Source organism: Erpetoichthys calabaricus, chromosome 1, assembly GCF_900747795.2.
Source record: "Erpetoichthys calabaricus chromosome 1, fErpCal1.3, whole genome shotgun sequence".
NCBI lineage: Eukaryota > Metazoa > Chordata > Cladistia > Polypteriformes > Polypteridae > Erpetoichthys > Erpetoichthys calabaricus.
The window spans coordinates 156,782,203-156,804,932 of NC_041394.2; the positions used below are offsets into that span (position 1 = coordinate 156,782,203).

General features: G+C 39.5%; 1 protein-coding gene across 1 annotated transcript in view; it reads left to right on the forward strand.

The window, feature by feature from the left end:
- dennd11 (DENN domain containing 11) overlaps nt 1-22,730 on the forward strand; it is a 106,605-nt gene that overhangs the window by 43,524 nt on the left and 40,351 nt on the right. The window contains exon 2 of the mRNA XM_028807912.2: nt 15,294-15,393. Coding sequence (XP_028663745.1) covers nt 15,294-15,393 — 100 coding nt within the window. The remainder of the gene's footprint in view (nt 1-15,293; nt 15,394-22,730) is intronic.

Here is a 22,730-nt window from a genome sequence, read left to right on the forward strand (position 1 = left end):
ACAGCAAGTAAGTTGATACGTGGTTGAAAACAAATGGTCTCCTTTCTCCTCTCTTCTCTCTCTTCCTCTCTCCTCTCTGATTACTTAAATAGTCCTGTGACGGCTGTAATTGATTAATTGCGAACAGGTGTTTTCCAGGTTAGAGGCTGTGGTCTTCCATCATCCGTCCCCCTTTATGGGGACGGCATTTACTGATACACACACAAACAGCAAACGGGACAATGGAAACAAGACTCAGAACTGACATTTTCAACACTAACTATGTAGCCCCGCTACATTTTTATCAGAAGACATGAGCTCCTTGATTTGTCACCAGAGGTGCTCAATATCTAGTCACCATATGGTCTTAATGAAGCCAAAGTTCTTGCTCAGAACACAAACTGCAATGTTCATATTGTCATGTTAGCCAATAAATGAATGACTACTGGGTAATCCGCGAAGTAGAAACCATATGTTTATATGGTTATTTTTATATTGTCATGCTTGGGTCACAGATTTGCGCAGAAACACAGGAGGTTGTAGAGAGACAGGAACGTTATTCAAACACTGCAAACAAACATTTGTCTCTTTTTCAAAGTTTAAACTGTGCTCCATGACAAGACAGTAGGATGACAGTTCAGTCTCACAATTAAAAGAATGCAAACATATCTTCCTCTTCAAAGGAGCAAACAAATCAATAGGGCTGTTTGGCTTTTAAGTATGCGAAGCACCGCGGCACAAAGCTGTTGAAGGCAGCAGCTCACACCCCCTCCGTCAGGAGCAGAGAGAGAGAGAGAGAGACAGAGAAAAACAAAGTCAAAAATCAATACGTGCCCTTTGAGGTTTTAAGTATGCGAAGCACCGTGCAGCATGTCCTTTCAGGAAGCAGCTGCACAAAAGATAGCAACGTGAAGATAATCTTTCAGCATTTTTAGACGAGCTTCCGTATCATCTAGGTGTGCGAACAGCCCCCCTGCTCAATCCCCCTACCTCAGGATCAGAGAAAGTCAGCGCAAGAGACAGAGAAAAGTAAGCTGGGTAGCTTCTCAGCCATCTGCCAATAGCGTCCCTTGTATGAAATCAACTGGTCAAACCAACTGAGGAAGCATGTACCAGAAATTAAAAGACCCATTGTCTGCAGAAACCTGCGAAGCAGCGAAAAATCCGCGATATATATTTAAATATGCTTACATATAAAATCCGCGATGGAGTGAAGCCGCGAAAGGCGAAGCGCGATATAGCGAGGGATTACTGTAACTGGAGATGTGAGTGGTGTTTTGAGACAATGGAACTGGACATTCTCTCATCTGGAGGGATTAAAGCTGACACACAAACGCTGGCGAATCTGCCTTCTTCGTATCTCACTGTCATCTGATTTTTTTTTTTTTATTCAGTTTTATTGAGTGTTCCTGCTCATGCTGAATTAGTGTGCACCTTATGCGTAGGTACTGTATATATGATATTTGGAATTATTCGTTTTATGACCTACATTTCGGAAAACTTTGTGGCACGGATGCAACATTATTCATATTATTCATATTCATTCGCATAACATCTTGCGGTTTGTAATCAGTGACTGCGTGTTTTTTTCCCCAATCTTGCCAGTCCCCACATGTTACTGTATGCAGTTTCTTTTGTACTCCATTACATGCAAAGGATGGAATAGTACAGAGCAGTAAGTTCAGCGCTATATGCAATCATCATATTCAAATGTTAACTGTTCACACACATGCAAGGATCGTCTTTCCTACATTTACAACGTGTGTACCTGTTACAATGTACACGCTTCTCTCTATGCTGTTGTTCCTATTACACACCTGAAAGAAAGAGACAATATATGTGAAAACATCATCGCACTAATGCAATATTATTTGAAAATGAACAGCGTCAGATCGGGTATGGATTTATGCTGGCGCTATTACTGAAAGAAAAAAAAGATCAACATGTGCATTGATCTTGCCGCACTGAATAAGCTCACGCACTGTAACATCCCCCCCTTCCCCCCCACCCCCGATCTGACTCTAAGAAACAGCGCAAGTACAGACACAAACCAAGTGTGATCAAGAGTCCCCGGTTCGATCCCCACTCACTCCTATATTTGCTGTTTTCAGCAGTAAGCTGCTCTTTTTGTTAATATTATACAGTACACACATGCACTTGGTTTGCGTCTGTACTTGCGCTGTTACTTAGAATCAGATCGGGGGGCGGGTAAATGTTAGAGCGCGTGAGCTTATTCAGTGCAGCAGGATCAACACACATGTTGATCTTTTTTTTCTTTTAGTACATGTGCCTTCCCTGTTTATTTATACTGTATATCTAGTGACTTCTCTGCCTGTCTGTCTCTCTATTACACAGTGCTCTGTCTGTCTGTGTGTTATGGATCTTAAAAATAACAGTTATAAGGACACTTGTTCTTGTTAATTGCAGTCTCAATTGTTAAAAAATATTTTAAAAGGAGCATCCCACATGAAAATATAACGATCTCATTAACTGACAGTGCATAACAATTTATAAATTTTATGTCCGTTTGAGGTTAAAAAGAAAAAAAAAGAACTCAACTCAGGACTCTGAGGGACAGTAAGCCTGCTGCGCTCTGAGACAGCAAATCTTACCGCTACGCCACGGAAGCTGTTGTATTGTTTTTGAACCTTTTGTGAAAGTGTTTATTTGATGTTTGGACTTCATGCTGCTTCACACATTCTATAGTTTATGTCTACATTTTGTAACATTTATTACTAAAATATGAAAAAGTTTCTGTTTTAACAATGTGTTTACACAGATTACTGTAGAAATGGAACACACATGAAATGCGTGTGTTCCAAATAACGATCTATTATTTCCACTCTAAAACTCCACTTCACTCCCAGATAATCAATCAAGGCATGAGCTGGGAGATGCTCGTGCACGTTCTAAGTCGGTGGGGGGATGGAATAGCCGGCTGCTTGCAGCTTGTTTTTATCTGCACATTTAGAGGACAAACGACGCTGGCAGAGAGGTGCGAATGGTTTTAAGGTGAGCCAGATCTACGAGTTTTTTCATAGACTCTGGTAATTCTAGTGTTAAGCACCACCACACTTTTTTTTACACTACTAATATTTACAATTGTGCACCACAACCCCAAAATCCCCAACAGTCCAATGCCTCACTGTCTTCAGGCCGCCTCCTTGCCTCTCTAAGACCTTGTCTTTCTCCTCACCCGACTGCAGCCAGCGAATGGAGGGAGGCGGCCCCTTTTATAGTCACCCGGATGTGCTCCAGGTGCCTCCCGACAATCTTCCGCAGGCACTCCCCAGTGTGGCGAAAGTGCCGGCTGCACACCCGGAAACACTCCGGGTGTCCACGATCACTCCGGGAGTGTCGGCTTGCCGCCGAGTGGTTCACGTCCTCTCGGAACGGTCCGCTGGTCCTGGGAGGTCTCAGCTAGTGGGGGAGTCATGTGGCAGGTGGCTGATTGCGAGCCGCACCCAGCTGCCTATTTAAGGAGCCGCCGTCCTGCAATCAAGGCTAGAGTCGGGTAGGAGGTGGACAAGGCCGGTGCAGAGGGGGGCGAGGAGAGGCCCTGTGTGACGTGAGAGAGAAGAGAGAGAGAGAGAGGGACGGCTCAGAGAGGAGCCTGGACTGTGAGAGACTGTGGGGGGTTTGGTATGGTGCACATAGAGACTGTTGTATATAGTAGAATTGTAAAATTAAACGTGTGGTGATGGACTGGAACGTGTCCGCCTGTCTGTGTCCGGGACGCACCCTTTCACAGGCTTATGTGACACAAGTAGCTTAAAATTGTTTTCATGGATGTTTTGATATTGTTTGCTGCTGTTCAGCATTGGCCACTATTTTTGCCCTTTGGAAATTTGATATCTCTGTTTTCAGTAAAACAAAATTAATTTTTTTCTTATTCAACACTACAAACAACACAATGTATATAGCAAATAAAAACAAAATATTTTTGGGTCGAGTGTTTCTTTAAACAATGTAAGACGGTGTAGATAATTAGGCATTAACCTGCTATGTTGTTGATATTAAAAATACAGTAGAAGCAAGATATGGATATTTCGAATCAGTGAGGTCTGACAAATTTGGAAGAGTGCAAAGAGACATTTATTCTTATTTGACTTAAATGCAAAAACCTGAATGTTCATTAAGAAGTCTAAAGATTACAATCTATTCACAGTTTCCTATTCACTCATTTACAAAATTATATTAGTTTAGTACTTGGCTGTCACTACCAGGCTGCTGGTTCCTCACATTGTTTTAAAAATATTACTGTGTTACTGTCAGGCATTACCTTAATAATTCTCCAATGCATATATACAGTGCATACTGAAACTCTGCTTTCTCAAAATTTATATTTAAACACAAGGTTAGAAAATGTCTTCTGCATTTTCTTACAGGGCAAAACTATCATGGAACAACTAAAGGTGATGTGCACTATTCTTGTGGGGGATGTGGCTATTTTAGTGCTGCCATCTTGTCTTTTACATCTGTTGAAATTTGGTGATTATTATTTCAAGTAAGAAAAGGAGACCAAAAAGCAGTCCACTAATAGAATATACTCGTCTTGACACTGAAGGTTGTGGGGTCCAGCAGCTATCTGTTGGTGGGGTATCTGTTGGTGAAGAAAAATTCACTGATCTTCACTTTGCCAATAATGCTATGATGTTCACAGAGTCAATGGAGGCTCTGATTAGGGCTCTCAAGAGGCTGAGTGAGGGCTCTGAGTGTCTGGGCTTGCAAGTGTCCTGGATAAAAACCAAGATCCAGGCCTTTAATTACATCTTGGGCACACCCATCTGCTGTGTATCTGTCTGCAGAGAGAAGTCAACTGCATTGGGAGGTTTACTTACCTGGTGACTCTTCCTATGAAGTCATTAGACAGACTGGGAGAGCATGGGGAGGTCATGAAGTTACTGGAAAGGGGTGTGAGGTTCTCCCAATATCTCTGCAAAAGGATGAAGGTCCAAGTCTTTAAGGTCCTGGTGTTTCCTGTTTTGAGATATTAGTTTAGTGATTTCTATTCAGGAATGTTTTTAAAATGTTGGTTTGTTTTAACATTTTGTTTCTTTCATGGTATGCTCTTCTCATTTGTACTGTATTGTTTTCCTTTTTATAATGTTCAATGGCACATAAGTGGGCCAAGATTTACTATAATGCTCATGTTTGTTTAAAACACTCTTCTTTGTGTAATTTTGAAACAAGTGTCACTTTATAGCCTCCATTTAAAAAGCAGTCTCTTCAAAAGCAACCAGGTGTGACTATAAATAAAGACCAAACCACAGTTTCCTGTCTGCCATTTATAAAACCTTAAGTAGCATGAGATGCAGAAGGCAAATGCTGCTGTAACACACTTCTGCTCAGGGTTATGTCTCATTTTTCTGTTTGGTGTTGCAGAATATTGCGGTGTTAAGAAAAGTTTTCATAATTCATTTGCAAATAAAAACGGTCATTTTAAAGAGGCTTTTAGAAGTACTTGTGGTTTGTGGTTTGTGGTTTGTACTTTGATACCAAACAATGCTAGTGAAAATATTTTCCTATATGGTTTATAATGCTCCATAACTGTGCCACTCAAATATAAAATAAAAATATTCATAAGGAAGTCAACATTTTCAACTTTTATAAGTAGAAAGTTTTTCCTCATAGTAAATTATTAAGACTTTTATAAAAAACTAGCCAACCCGCGGCGTACCATGCGCCGCATAATCAGGCCGCTTTTTTAATGATTTTTAAGCACAGGGAGAAAATTAACATTTGAAAAATCGGTAATGTAATAAATCACCAAGAAAAGTAACATTTCATGTGCCCACCCCCAACTCGTCACCTGGGCCGTTTTCCTCTTTGCACAGTCCACATGCACCTGTGAGTCACGTAGACTTTTCATTGTTGTTTGCAGTTTTGGCTGCTTTTCTATATACAGGTGCTGGTCATAAAATTAGAATATCGTGACAAAGTTGATTTATTTCAGTAATTCCATCCAAAAAGTGAAACTTGTATATTAGATTCATTCATTACACACAGACTGATGTATTTCAAATGTTTATTTCTTTTAATGTTGATGATTATAACTGACAACTAATGAAAGTCCCAAATTCAGTATCTCAGAAAATTAAAATATTGTGAAAAGGTTCAATATTGAAGACACCTGGTGCCACACTCTAATCAGCTAATTAACTCAAAACACCTGCAAAAGCCTTTAAATGGTCTCTCAGTCTAGTTCTGTAGGCTACACAATCATGGGGAAGACTGCTGACTTGACAGTTGTCCAAAAGACGACCATTGACACTTTGCACAAGGAGGGCAAGACACAAAAGGTCATTGCTAAAGAGGCTGGCTGTTCACAGAGCTCTGTGTCCAAGCACATTAATAGAGAGGCGAAGGAAGGACAAGATGTGGTAGAAAAAAGTGTACAAGCAATAGGGATAACCGCACCCTGGAGAGGATTGTGAAACAAAGAGTGGACTGCAGCTGGAGTCAGTGCTTCAAGAACCACCACGCACAGACGTATGCAAGACATAGGTTTCAACTGTTGCATTCCTTGTGTCAAGCCACTCTTGAACAAGAGACAGCGTCAGAAGTGTCTCGCCTGGGCTAAAGACAAAAAGGACTGGACTGCTGCTGAGTGGTCCAAAGTTATGTTCTCTGATGAAAGTAAATTTTGCATTTCCTTTGGAAATCAAGGTCCCAGAGTTTGGAGGAAGAGAGGAGAGGCACAGAATCCACGTTGCTTGAGGTCCAGTGTAAAGTTTCCACAGTCAGTGATGGTTTGGGGTGCCATGTCATCTGCTGGTGTTGGTCCATTGTGTTTTCTGAGGTCCAAGGTCAACGCAGCTGTCTACCAGGAAGTTTTAGAGCACTTCATGCTTCCTGTTGCTGGACGAACGTTATGAGATGCAGATTTCATTTTCCAACAGGACCTGGCACCTGCACACAGTGCCAAAGCTACCAGTACCTGGTTTAAGGACCATGGTATCCCTGTTCTTGATTGGCCAGCAAACTCGCCTGACCTTAACCCCATAGAAAATCTATGGGGTATTGTGAAGAGGAAGATGCAATACTCCAGACCCAACAATTCAGAAGAGCTGAAGGCCACTATCAGAGCAACATGGGCTCTCATAACACATAATACAAAGGGCAGGGACGTAATCAGTGCGAGCGTATGACCCGCTAGCCATGTTTTTGAAAGTTTGGTCCTGTGCCTTATTAATTGTCATCGCAAAGGCAAATCTAACAGGAAATTGTCTTCATGTTAAAGTAAAAGGCAAATTATCCGCGACAAACAAACTGTTTTCCACGCTGCATAGCAACCCGTGGCATAGTATACGCCGCATAATCACACCGCTTTTTTAATGTTTTTTAAGCAGAGGGAAAAAAAATGAACATTTGCAAAATCTGTAACGCTGCGTTTAATTTGTCGGCCACTTTTTGCCAGCTGTCTTTTCTGGTTTGGGCTGCTTTTACAGTGTTACCGCTTGTACATATTAAATCTTGAAATCCTTCGAGTAACTAATTAACTAACTAACACACACCCACCCACCCAGCTTGTGTGAAAAAAATGCGCCCGTTCTTTCATCATTTTGTTGCAGCCTATCAAAGACTTGCTGATCATGTTTTCAAGACTCAATATACATTGGCTTTTCACTCAGCGCAAGGTGCGCGCATTCATCTCAGATTATTACATCCAGCTAGTCTGCTAGACTAATCTGCTACACAGCTGCGTTTGAAAAACCGACTTATCCCGGATGAGTTTCACCGGCATTAATGATTAGGAATCTGGTTGGAACAAAACCCTGCATCCACAGGGGTTCACCAGGACCGAGTTTGGGCAACACTGCTGAACACAGACGAAACTGACTCAGGTGAGGAGTGGGGGTGGGCAAAGTAGTTGCAGTTATTGATTATTCAGTTTTGTTTGCCTGGGTGTCTGATCTGCGTTGACTGACATGGCTATTTTCTGCGTATCCCATGGTTGTCTTCCGGCAGTGTGAATGCCTCGAGAGACAGGGCGTCCTTGTGTGGTGAGTTGTTGCAGTTTGTGACCACCTCGCCGACATTATCCCAATGTTGGGAAACAAAGCCAACAGCCATGTTGCGAAGTTTGAGAGCAACAGTTTCGTCAATGACATTTTTCCAAAAAAAACCCAACTGATAGAAACAAACAGTTACCTGATGCAGGAATTTCTATAACATTGAAAGAAGTGTTGTTTCCATGAAATACATTTGAAGCCGTAGCCATGGAGAGCAAAAGAGCAGTCAACGTGGCTCACAGCTGGATTTGTACAGCAGCACAGACCAAAGCGAGTATGTGTTTGATGAGCTGTTCGAGTTGGCGGAGAGGTAGAGTTTCTGTGCGGGGCTTCGTTGTTCGTTTACCCATGGTTTTCGATGGTGGACGTGGTCGGATGTCGTAACCGAAATGATAATGAAAAGTCAACGTGGCTCAGAGGTGCATGTGGACTCCTAGCACAGACGAAAGGGACTAACTGGTGTGGTCGGTGAGTTTTTGCGTCCGGGCACATGAGGAGGCAGTGTGAATGCCTAGAGAGTGAGGGTAGACGCGGGCCAGGAAAACGGAGTGTTGGTGGGCGGGGAAACGTCTTCCGTGTTCCTGCAGGACCATCTAAGAAGACGCATGTTTGTCGCGGATGCGAATTGCTGTATGTAGCGTGTAAAACAGTTTGCTATGGTGCACGCGGTCGTGCGTCGTAACCGAAAAGTCAACGTGGCTCAGAGGTGCATGTGTACTGTAGGACAGACGAACATAAATGACGGCGTTTTCTTTCCGAGTTGTCGTGTCCGAGTTGGTAGGCGTGGCTTTGCGAGTTGTCGTCGTATCCAATGGTCTTAGAGTTGGTGGGCGTGGCTCCTTCCTGCGTGCGCCATGGGCGTCTTACTTGTCGGCGGCTTAGTGAATCCACGCCCCTTCTGGCGTGCTTTCCATGGGTGGCTACTTGTCGGCGGCTTAGTGAATTATATAAATAGATATTGCTTTGTGTTTTATGCCAAGTATTGGGTAGGGAATCCGGACATTTCCCATTCACGCATTCCTGGGAATGAAACTGCTGGAATTCCCAGCTGAATGGGAATGGCCAAGCTCGCATATATAGCATGTAAAAGTGTAAAAATTGATCAAGAAATAACAGAGTTATAGTTGAAAATAATTAAGTGGCACGGTTTTTTGGTCCATGGTGTAGTGTGTTGCTCAGTCAACAACAGACCCAGCAGCAGTCAGTCTCCCAGCTCCCACTAAGACTGAGCACAGTGGACTGGGAGGTGTCTGCACTCTGGCAGCTCATGAATGCCGGGATGGGGCAGATTTCATTGACGTCTGTGCTGTTGACAGCTTTGAACAGCAACTTGAAATTTGCAATGCGTCAGTCTGTTGCATCCGCATTATCTGTGCCAAGAAACTTGCCATCACAGAATGATGACAAGAAACTGGATGCATCAGTAAAAGCTGAAATGGCGGTGTTTCAAGACTGAGCACAGTGGACTGGGAGGTGTCTGCACTCTGCAGCTCATGAATGCCGGGATGGGGGCAGAGTTCATTGATGTCTGTGCTGTTGACAGCTTTGAACAGCAACTTGAAATTGCAATGCGTCAGTCTGTTGCATCCGCATTATCTGTGCCAAGAAACTTGCCATCACAGAATGATGACAAGAAACTGGATGCATCAGTAAAAGCTGAAATGGCGGTGTTTCAGAGCAACAGCAAGCACAGGCATTGTTTAGAACAAGTTTATCAGTATCTGATGACTGTGCTGCCTACTTCAGTGGAGGCAGAGCGTGCTTTCTCAGCGGCTGGTGTACTCTGCACGAAGATGCGCTCTTGCCTGGACGACCGCACGCTCGACACGTCTTGCTTTCTACTTTCTTATTACCACAACTAACTAGATACAGTACATGTACTTATAAAACAGCATGAACTGCTTGTAGTTAAGGTTAGTCTTTTATGGTGTCAACCTATTGCAGTAGTTTTATTAAAATTAAGTGTCGCTCGTTCTAAAACCGTTCACATTTGAGATGCCCCTGCACTGTGTCATTCCCGGGACCCCGGGATTCCCGAATTTCTGGGAATGGATTCCCTCATACTGGAGTGTCAAATTTCATTCCTGGAGGGCCAAAGTAGCCACAGGTTTTAATTTCAATCACTTCTTAAATTAAAACTAACTACTGCTACTAATTGAACATATTTCTTTTGCCTTCATGTTAATTGACTTGCCTTTCAAAATCAAGTACCTTTAATAAAAAGTTCCTCATCAATCAATAAAAACTTTAATTGCCTAGTTAAAACTCACCTGTAATTTATTATTTTCTTACAGGATAGTCGGGATGACAACATTTAATGGAAACTAAAAAGCTTAAGATTTTGATTGTTGTTAAAAATGGTTGAGATAGAATTAAGAGAATAAAAGCAGAAAGCATGATTATGGGGGGGGGGGCTATAACATTTGTCTAATATATATAATGGTTATTTCTATTTTAGAATGCTACTTTACAAGCGTGTTTATGATTTTGCGTCACCTTATAAACTTTGTAGAATGGCTTTTGAAGGAGAGACGTTTTTAATGAAATGCCGTACATTGTTAAATTATTCACATCCTTCTAAATCTTTAATATTTTTGCTTCTTTAAACACATTTGATATTTAAAACCAGAGTGTTCGATATTGCTCATAATTACATACTCCATACATCCAGTGCAATATCAGTATTTTAATATTTAAAGGCAATTAAGAATATAAAACAATGAGTCTTTATTGCATAGAACTCCATAGACAACACACTAAGCAAAACTAATAACCATAAGTTGCTTTGGAAAAGGGTCTGGCAGCTTTGTTCTGCTGGGTGGATGAAGAGTTTGGAGTTTCTTCTTGGCAGAATAGTATAAGCACTCACATTGCTATAGCTGCAACTTTGTTTGCTACAAACTGAATTTCTTTCACTTTTTAATAACAATGAAACAAGAATTAAAATAAAAAATAATAGAAGAAGCATCCACGATATTTGTGGTTTATTCACTTTTATTTAAAGCACTTTGAGCTCCATGGTTTGTAGAAACATTTGCTATAGAAATAAGTCTTGTTGTTGCTGGTTTGCATATACGAGTATAAACCCATACAAGCACTTTGATTCTGTTTTCAGTGAAAAACATTATTTAGGTATAAACTGAATGGAACTCAAGCTAAGTTAACTTCTGTTAGGCAATATATAAAGCTGTTTTTTTCTTTATTGAATACATTGGCATTTTCTGTGAAAAAATGACCCTGTACAAAAGTGATTAAAGAACAACATAAAGTCCATTTCCTGTGTCACTTTTGAAGGAAAGTATATTTTGTCAACAGTGACAATGGATGCATTAATACTAACTTTGCTGCTTTAATACTAACCTTAAAAGCAAATTAGAAAAACGTCACCTTTTCTCATTAGCTAATATTAGAAATACGTTCAGAATTTGACTTTTCAGAATGCTGACTGCATTATGTATTCCTAATAAACCAAAAGCATCATTTGATAGTATGGAGAAAGATCAAGAATTACATTAGCTCAATGCAATACAGCACACAACGTCTGTGAAAACCAGAAGCACAATGACATCCTTGAGGTTGGATTGAAAAATTGACCAATGAACACTTTAAAGTAGGAACATTATTTAGTCAGTTGTCACCTCACCCTTCATATGGTCAAATACCATGGAGACTCCCAAGTGAATAAAAAAAGGAAAATAGTAAAATGCAGAGGTTGTCTCTGCAATATTTCCTTTCTCCCTCCCAACAGCTATCGTTCTTGAGACAGGCACTGCTGGGATGCAAAGTAAGGACCTTGAGATTACAAGTGGCAAGTTCTATTGCCCAGATAAACAGAGAACTCCATTTAGCCAGCCTGCAGATGTTGCCATGGATCTTTCTGCACTAATAATGAGCATCCCTCTCAGCTTCACTGCATGTGTGCTGCTGGTTAGAGATGAATTCATTCTTACATTTGAGGTGCCTACCAGTTAATTTAAATGGCACGCTTAAAGGTAAAAAGCTCCAGATATTCTGGCAGAATTTCAAATTTAATATAAATATATATAAAAAAAACTGGAACAAAATGAAACTTTTTTTTCTTTCATGCACAGCTACCTGTATATAGTGATTTAATGCAATTTTAGTATAGGCAAGGGTACAATAAATGACTATATGTTGGTTTAAAGAAAAATTACAAGACCTTGACTTAACCCCTCATACTTGCCGGTTTTAGATTACCAGATATAATTTTTTTTCCTTCCAAGATGAGTCCTTATAGTAAATTCCAGAAGTTAACAATGCAGTGTCTGGAGTTTGTTGAGTTTTCAGTGTACTGAATCCACCTTTCCTTTGCTTCATCCAATTACTTGTTCTCCTCCATTTCCCATTTACTAAATATGAACAACTTTTAGTGGTTTACCTTTACCATATCTTTCAGAGATTTAAAGATTTTCATTACTTCTCCTTTCATTCTCCTTTCCAGAAGATCTACTTTAGGCTGAGTATCTTGAGCCTTTCATTATAGTTAGGCCACCATAGTCGCTGTTAGTTTCTCGTATGGTGTGGTGATCTACAATTGGTGTGATCTATAATTCAATATACTGATATACCATGGTATTAAACATGATAGCTGATAATGAATATAGATGTTGTTTATTTTAGGAAGACACCATTCATTTTCTAATAATACAATTAGCATCACTAATGCAATATCATGTGCATTGTAGTCGGAGTGCCAAGTGACATTCTGTAATAGCTTCCCTTGATTAAAATTCAAAGCAAGCTGAACTAGTTTATTTGCAAATATTTATGTATGCTTAATACGCAAGTCCTGCCTTTGCTCTTACTTCTGTTCATTCCATCAAGGACATTTATCCCCATAATGTTTATTTAGATATGCAGGAATATGCATGAAAAAAAAAACATGCAGAGACTTCAGGTGTCAGTCCTGGTTTGCACAAAAAGTAGAGACAGAGCTAAGTTATTACACGAACCCTTTTTCAGGGCATTTTAATATGTTTGATTATTAACACAGATTATTAATGTAATACTGATTTGTAAAAATTTGTAAATTTATTAATACAGATTGGCAGAGTTTAACAAAATATTGTATTGCTTAGTACGAATGTGCTGAAGTTTGCAATAAAATGTTGTGTAAAGTTTAAAAAATAGATTTTTTTCCCATATTTATTTTTTAACAAAATCAGGCAGCTTGGGTATTGACATTGAAGCAAGTGAAATGGGCAGCAGCTACAGTCACATTGCCCCGCTTTGTTAACATTTACAGAGAAAATGCAATGAATAACTACTGAAAATAACTTTAAATGCTTAACCTTTTATCCATAATGATTTGACCAGTGATGCTGGCTTCTGCTGTGTCATTTGTAGCTCATATCCCCTGTGCTCTAAATTATTTATTTATATTGCTTTTAGATATTACCATGTAAGATGGATTGAACAAACCGGTAAAGGTTAATACTGTTCTGAAAAACGATTAGATTATAAAAACAGCATTTCAGCTGTAAACACTTCATTCTAGTAAAAGTTCAAATCAATAGTATCATGGTTCATTTATATAATTTCAACATGAAATTAACCTTTTAGGGGTTGAATTTTGGTTTGTTAACATTATATACAATCAATTCAAACTTATGTGCTTCAAATTAAAATCAATAAAAATATATATATAAAAACTTTTCTTTTTCATTTTTTCATTCGCAAATGTATGCAGATACTTTTCTTATTTAAACTATGCTGTTATCATTTGAGGTTTTGACATTGCAGATTTTTGCTCTTCACGTTTTTTTATGTGCACCTGTTTATTTTTACCATGTGAATATTTTTTATTGTTATGTTTATGTTTATTAAATTTCTGTGTCTCCGTCTTGGATTTTAAAATTTTCATCGCAGATCCCATCATTTTGTGGATTTTTGTGTGGCCACAGATATGTTTATGGTTGCTTTGCCGGTCATGTGCTATGGGACTCACTGCCTCCTGCCTTTATAAGATATCATCATGCTGCTCTTGGTGTCCATATTTCTGGATATAGTGATCAATCTTGGTGGTGTGTTTTGCTTTTCAAAAACAAGTTTGGATTTTGCATATGTTTCTCAATCCTGATTTTTGGTTTGCATGTTGGCTTTTGGTATGTTGATTTAAAAATTTTCTTAGATTTTGACTTGTTTCAGACCATGATTCTCTCATTTGTCTTGGTTCATCTACAAAAAAATATTTGTGTCTGCCATTTTTTGTCAGTGGCTGAACACCATCAGGTGTTACTAGATTTGCTATAAAAATTCAATGCAAATGAATGTAGAATAGTAATACTTAAAGAAGTCCAAATTATAAGGAGCACCTATGACACTGGACAGCTGTGGAGAAGAGGAGGGGGGGAAAGTAGACTGACTCAGTGAGACTGTGAGTAGATGGTACACGGAAAATCACCCTTCTATGACTGGGAGCTTACAATAACATTTATCTTCAAAAATTAATAATAGGCTTTAGGAGGTTTAGTGGTATAGTGGTAAGTGCTTCTGTCGCCTTAAAGCTCTCTAAGGACCTGGAGGCATATTCTGGACTAACTGATGTCTGTTTGGAGTTTAGATGTTCTCCTCATTTATGCCTGGGTTTTGTTGATTTCCCATATAAATTCCAAGGATGTTCAGGTGAAGCTGAATGGGTTCTCTGAGCTGGCCTTGTGTAAGTTGATCTATAGTTGGTTCCAGCTTTGTGGATGAAACTGCATTAATACACTCCAGATAAAACTGGCTCGGAAACTTAATGGAAGAATACGCATGAACATTAATCAGTGAAACATAATAATATTAGATAACTTCATGTTCACAAGAAAATATGAGTATATATTTTTACTATTTAATACTGTTCAAAATTTAAATGAACTACTAAAAATTCTAAGCAACATATTTGCACATTATAAGAATAAAATAGAATTAAAAAGAATTCAACTGACTAACAAGTCTGTGCAAAGACTGTTTTAGAACTAGAGTGATTATTTGACTTTATACACTAAGTGCAGTTTCCTACAATGCATCATAGTTTGTTGTTTGCTCTCGGCAACAGCAGTTACTGCCAGATCATTTACGTCCCTGCAAGGATTAGCAGTAAAATGAAAGGTATGAGGGCACAGTTCTTAATTTAAAAAACAAAAATAAATAAAGTGCTTAATTTTAACACATTGCCCCTGCCACAGCTAAGCTGGCTATTTAGTTACTTATATTTTTTACCCCAGCACGGATTGTCAGGCTAGTCGCTGTCTGTTGAATCTTGCCTCATAATGTCCTTTTTATTATTTTTTGCAGGTAACATGGTGGAGTGGTGCCTTCCCCAAGATGTTGATTTGGAAGGTGTAGAATTCAAGTCAATGGCAAGTGGTTCTCATAGAATTTCTTCAGATTTTATGTAAGTTACTTAGTAATTTTATAAGCTTTTCATTTGTTATGTTTGAGAAATCTCACATGGGATTTAAGCATGTATATCCGGTTACTATGAGTTTATACTGTAAGTGTGGGCTTCTTTTCAGAAGATCTTCCTACCTAATCCAGTACTGACTACAGAAGATGTCATTTTTTTGCTCAGCTGAGCCAAAGTCTACTAAAACTTTTCTGTATGTTACTAATATACTGTCGTAAATCAGAACAGTATTCAGTTCAGTACAGTTTATTCTGCTAGAATGCACAACTATTTACACGCCCGTACATTTTACATGTTTGTTTGACAGACTGCTGTTGTTTCACAGCCCAAGAATTCCGGATTTAGATCCTAGCCAGTGGAATTTGGGCATTCTCCAAATGCCTTTGTGAGGTTTTCATCAGAAACTCCATTCTTCCTCATATGAAAGAAATGCAAGTTAGGTCAACTCATTGCTCTAAATTTAGCATGGCTTGCTAAGGAGTGTGTCTTGTAACAGATAAGCACCATGTCCTTGCTTCTTCCTGCCCTGTGCCTAATTGTGGCTGGGAAAATTTGAATTGGATTAACTAGGCTTGATAATGGAAGTATAGGTGAATAATAAGCAAAAGAAAATATCTGGAAGTCAAAGAGGAACTATAATGTTGTGGATCTAACTGCTTACTGTAAAAATAATTAAAACACTTTCTTTCACTTTCTTTTTTAGATTTTTTTAAGTATAAGTCTATCCAAAAATTTTAGAAAACCTCTTAGCCCATTTATCTCTCTCTAGAATCCATCCAGGCAGATAGGAACTAAAGAATGATTACTAATAACATTTTTCCTATCTTGAAGAATTCTCATGAGTGAGAGGAGCCTGTCTCCATTGAGGCCTGATCCAATCCAGTACAGCAAAGTAGTGTATAAAATCATGCTGCAAACAGAATATCAAAATATCCATTATAGTGCCTTTAAGATCTGCACAGCATCATGATGTGGTATGGGTCTTGCCAGTGAATTTTGTTTGTTTTGTATTTTTATACTTTATCATTCTTTTCCTCTGAGTTACTCTGTTTGGTTTCCCTTTTTGGTTAGTTATTTTGTGCTTGTTACTTATCTCATCATTAATTATTCATTCCCCACGTTTCCTTAATTAAGTAATTTATAAGTTAATTGCTTTTTGACAATGGATGGGCGTGACCCCCAAATTAAAGAACAATCCCCAGGAGCTGTGATTAGGGGGCTTTGAAAAGATTTCTTAGTTAATTCTTAAGAAGATTTATATTAAATTTTATCTATGTCTTTGTTCCTCTTCCTTTGTTGGTTTTGCTGACTGGTGAACATTTTGTTTGGCTTTTATTAGCTTCTTTGACTTTTGCTTTGTTTGAAGACCATGCTTTTGGAACATTTTTGGTATTTAGTATTCTTTTTTAAATTATTGGTAGTTTGGTTGTTTTGTTTTTTGTAATTATAAATTTAGTATTTTGAATTGGTTTTTCCATTCGACTCTATTAATAAGTATATCACTCAACAATTTAAAATATGCCAAGCTGTGGAAGAAAATAAATCTACTAATATAGTTCACGTATGTAAAGACTCTTGAACAGCAGCTTCTTTTTCTCTTCACACACAGTGATGGCTTCCTTTTCTTGGGTTAAAGGGGTTCATTTCATCATGATCATTGTTTTATTCTTTAAAGCTTAGTCTACTCTTTTTTTTTTTCAGTGCATGAATTAGTAGATACAGCATCTATGGGTTGTTACAGATCCCACATGAAGTATTTTCCTACTTCATGCCTCACTTACAAACTCCTTTCAATTAATATTTATCTAGGTATCAGTGTGATCTTACATTATGATCAAATTCCATGTTACCTGTTAAAATGGTATTCACAAATACTGCAACTCAATTTAAGTTTCTACTCAATTGCTGTAACAGTGTCTCATAGAATGTTCTGAAACAATCAATGGATGTATGTATTTTGAACTGACAAAATCTAGCAGTTCCATTCTTACAATTTAAGAAATTATACTGCTTTAAGAAGGTGTTTAGGGGTTTGTGTGCAATTCTGATGCCTGATTTGGACAGGATGCGTGCTGCGCCTTCAGACACACTGTGTTGATAAGGGAGTGTGTACCAAGTGGGATGGGGGGTCTAGTTCGAGTCAAATGTTTGCTGAGTTTTTTGGCGTCTTCTGTGTAGGCATTTTTAATGAATGTCTTTGAGTATCCGTTTGAAGTGAAAAGGTGGAAAAGATAGCATCTTTCTTTCATTTTTGTTCATATTACAATGGGTGTGGACTCTTCTGAATAAACTTTTACACACTCCCTTATCAACACAGTCAGACAAAAACGCCATTAACAGACATTTGGACATAAACCCAGCATATGCAAACTTAATTAGAACATATTCATAATAAATAAAATATTACGACCTAGTTATTTCTCCGAGTAATAATTTCTATTTTTTTGCGCTGTGATATTTACTTTCTTTTTTTGACACTGTCCTTTTTTTCTGCTTTCATATTCTGTATCTTGCATTTGTTTCGCGCCTACATTTTTTTTGAGTCTTTTGAATTCCAGTTTTCATTATCTCTAACCTGCTCTGTATGTGTTTGGCCCCTTTGTTTTGTAACCTCTTTATGACGTTTTACTTTGTTTTCTACTCTGTCTTTTATTTCTGACCTCTCTTTGTCCTGCTTTTTTTTTTCAATGACACCTGGTCCGTGGTGATTATTTTCCCTTTTTCGAGTAATAATTTCTGTTTGTTTGCGCTACTGTGATCTTTACTTTCTTTTTTTTATACTTTCTAATTTTCCTACTTTCATATTCTTTTACTTTCTCCACATTTGTATCACGCATACATTTTTTTTTTTTGAGCCTTTCGAATTCCACTGCTTTCATAATCTGCTCTGCATGTGTATAGAGCCAACGTTTGTGAATGTGTTTATGTACTGTCTTTTAATTCTCAGCCCGATTGGACGTGCTTTGTTTCAATTCCACTTGTTACGGGCTGATAATTACTTTCCTTATTTTCTGAATTTGAACCTAGATAATTTTTTCTTTTTTGCTCTTTTTTCTCTCCAACGCTTTTGAGTCTCTTTTTTCTGCGCTGCTTTCTTCTTCGCTTAGTTGTCGATGTTTCATATATAACGTACTGTCCTTATACTCTTTATATGCGCTGAGACCCTGGATCTGTGTGTGCTCAAATCCTTCACACAACTGAATGTTTTGATGCCCTATTGTCTTATTTGATATTGATTGTAAATAGGGCGTGTCTTGCAAGAATCTCATGTTCTACGTCATCACGAGACGGTCCTGGGTCAGTCTCTTTGCACAATGTCTCATGTTTAAGGTCCTCGCGGGTCTTTCAACTGTCTTCCGTGATCTTGTGAAGATCACGTCTCGACGCGCTACTATGAGAGATACACACATTATATATATATATATATATATATATATATATATATATATATATATTATATATATATATATATATATATATATATATATATATAAATATATATATATATATATAAATATATATAAATATATATATATATATATAAATATATATATATATATATATCTCAAGCTGCTGCCCCCGCGACCCGACCTCGGATAAGCGGGAGACAATGGATGGATGGATGGATATATATATGTATATAATATGGAAGAGAAGGTCTGTGATATGGTTTGCATATTTGCAGCTGGAGATCCACAAAGGGAGAAAAAATTAATCATGTATCATAAAGTAGTTTTTATTCCTGAGCTTTCAAAAACATTCATTAATCGGAGCTTACACAGAAGACGCCAAAAAACTCAGCAAACAATTGAATTGAATCAGAACCCCCACCCCACCTGGCACTCACTCCCTTATCACCACAAGGTGTCTGAAGGTACAACGCTCATCCTGGCCAAGTCAGCCGTCAGAATAGCACACAAATCCACGAACAATCTGCGCATGGTCCTGTTTAATGCTAAAAACAAGAAATCGATAGCAGAAACACGAAACGCAGTTTATAGCATTCCATGCAGTTCTTGCTCAGCGGTATACAGTAATCCCTCGCTATATCGCGCTTCGCCTTTCGCGGCTTCACTCTATCGCGGATTTTATATGTAAGCATATTTAAATATATATCGCGGATTTTTTTGCTGGTTCGCGGATTTCTGCGGACAATGGGTCTTTTAATTTCTGGTACATGCTTCCTCAGTTGGTTTGCCCAGTTGATTTCATACAAGGGACGCTATTGGCAGATGGCTGAGAAGCTACCCAACTTACTTTTCTTTCTCTCTCTCTCTTGCGCTGACTTTCTCTGATCCTGACTAGGGGGATTGAGCAGGGGGGTTGTTCGCACACCTAGACGATACGGACGCTGGTCTAAAAATGCTGAAAGATTATCTTCACGTTGCTACCTTCTGTGCAGCTGCTTCGTGAAGCGACATGCTGCACGGTGCTTCGCATACTTAAAAGCTCAAAGGGCACGTATTGATTTTTGATTGTTTGTTTTTCTCTGTCTCTCTCTATCTCTCTCTCTCTCTCTCTCTCTCTGCTCCTGACGGAGGGGGTGTGAGCTGCCGCCTTCAACAGCTTTGTGCCGCGGTGCTTCGCATACTTAAAAGCCAAACAGCCCTATTGATTTGTTTGCTTTCCTCTCTCTTTCTGACAGTCTCTGCTCCTGATGCGCACTCCTTTGAAGAGGAAGATATGTTTGCATCCTTTTAATTGTGAGACGGAACTGTCATCTCTGTCTTGTCATGGAGCACAGTTTAAACTTTTGAAAAAGAGACAAATGTTTGTTTGCAGTGTTTGAATAACGTTCCTGTCTCTCTACAACCTCCTGTGTTTCTGCGCAAATCTGTGACTCAAGCATGACAATATAAAAATAACCATATAAACATATGGTTTCTACTTCGTGGATTTTCTTATTTCGCGGGTGGCTCTGGAACGCAACTCCCGCGATGGAGGAGGGATTACTGTACATAGGATAAACTTCAAAAAGAATCGCAACACGTATACAGGAACATCGCAACGCCGTCAGAAGAAAGGACTCATTTTCATTGATCTACACACATACTAAATCAACAGGACACGAAGGGAGAAAAAACGAATCACGTATCATAAAATAGTTTTATTCCTGAGCTTTCAACCCCTATCAGGGGTCTTCATCAGAGGATAATGCTTAGACTTACAAGAATCAAAGGCAATATATAGCAACACATTCAGTGTGGGGGTGGGTGGGTGGCGGTGACTAAGTCAGTATGATCAGGGGGGGGGGGTTGTATAGTTTAATTATTGTGTACATGTCCTTCTTAAGTTGGCATATGCTGGATTTATGTCCAAGTGTCTGTTGATGGCGTTTTCATCTGATAGCCAAGACTCGGCCAACTCTCTGGCACTTTTTGTACTGGCCTTAAATTTTACTTTTACGTTGTCCCAGTTGAATGTGTGTCCTGTCGATTTAGTATGTGCATATATCAAAGATAGTGCGTTCTTTCTTCTGACGGCGTTGCGATGTTCCTGTACACGTGTTGAGATTCTTTTTGACGTTTGTCCTATGTATACAGCTGAGCAAGAATTGCATGGAATACTATGGTCCTGTTTATGCATGGTCCTGTTTAATGCTAAAAACAAGAAATCGACAGCCGAAACACGAAACGCAGTTTATAGTATTCCATGCAATTCTTGCTCAGCTGTATACATAGGACAAACATCAAAAAGAATCTCAACACGTGTACAGGAACATCGCAACGCCGTCAGAAGAAAGGACGCACTATCTTTGATATATGCACATACGAAATCGACAGGACACACATTCAACTGGGACAACGTAAAAGTAAAATTTAAGGCCAGTACAAAAAGTGCCAGAGAGTTGGCTGAGTCTTGGCTATCAGATGAAAACGCCATCAACAGACACTTGGACATAAATCCAGCATATGCCAACTTAAGAAGGACATGTACACAATAATTAAACTATACAACCCAACCATGATCATACTGACTTAGTCACCGCCAACCCCCATCCCCCCCACCTACCCCCCACCCCCACTGAATGTGTTGCTATATATTGCCTTTGATTCTTGTAAGTCTAAGCATTATCCTCTGATGAAGACCCCTGATAGGGGTTGAAAGCTCAGGAATAAAACTGTTTTATGATACGTGATTCGTTTTTTCTCCCTTCGTGGATCTCCAAATGCAAATATGCAAACCGTATCACAGACCTTCTCTTCCATATATATATATATATATATATATATATATATATATATAATACATATGTAGGTTATATGTCATCTAGTAACTCTTAACTGATGTGGTATTAATGAGTTTCAGAGGCCCTGCAATGGACTGCCATCCAACTGATTGCCATCCAACATCCATCCATCCTCTTCCGCTTATCCGAGATCGGGTTGCGGGGGCAGCAGCTTGAGCAGAGATACCCAGACTTCCCTCTCCCCAGCCACTTCTTCTAGCTCTTCCGGGAGAATCCCAAGGCGTTCCCAGGCCAGCCGAGAGACATAGTCTCTCCAGCGTGTCCTGGGTCTTCCCCGGGGCCTCCTCCCAGTTAGACGTGCCTGGAACACCTCACCAGGGAGGCGTCCAGGAAGCATCCTGATCAGATGCCCAAGCCACCTCATCTGACTCCTCTCGATGCAGAGGAGCAGCGGCTCTACTCTGAGTCCCTCCCGGATGACTGAGCTTCTCACCCTATCTTTAAGGGAAAGCCCAGACACCCTGCGGGGGAAACTCATTTCAGCCGCTTGTATTCGCGATCTCGTTCTTTCGGTCACTGCTCATAGCTCATGACCGTAGGTGAGGGTAGGAACATAGATTGACTGGTAAATTGAGAGCTTTGCCTTGCGGCTCAGCTCCTTTTTCACCACGACAGACAAATGCAGAGCCCACATCACTGCGGATGCCGCACCGATCCGAACAAGATCCAGAGATACTTAAATTCCTCCCAACCCTGAGAGGGCATTCCACCCTTTTTTGGCTGAGGACCATGGTCTCGGATTTGGATGTGCTGATTCCCATCCCAGCCGCTTCACACTCAACTGTGAACCAATCCAGAGAGAGCTGAAGATCATGGCCTGATGAAGCAAACAGGACAACATCATCTGCAAAAAGCAGTGACCCAATCCTGAGTCCGCCAAACCAGACCCTCTCAACGTCCTGGCTGCACCTAGAAATTCTGTCCATAAAAGTTATGAACAGAATCGGTGACAAAGGGCAGCCCTGGCGGAGTCCAACTCTCACTGGAAATGGGTTCAACTTACTGCTGGCAATGCGGACCAAGCTCTGACACCGATCGTACAGGGACCGAACAGCCCTTATCAGGGGGTCCGGTA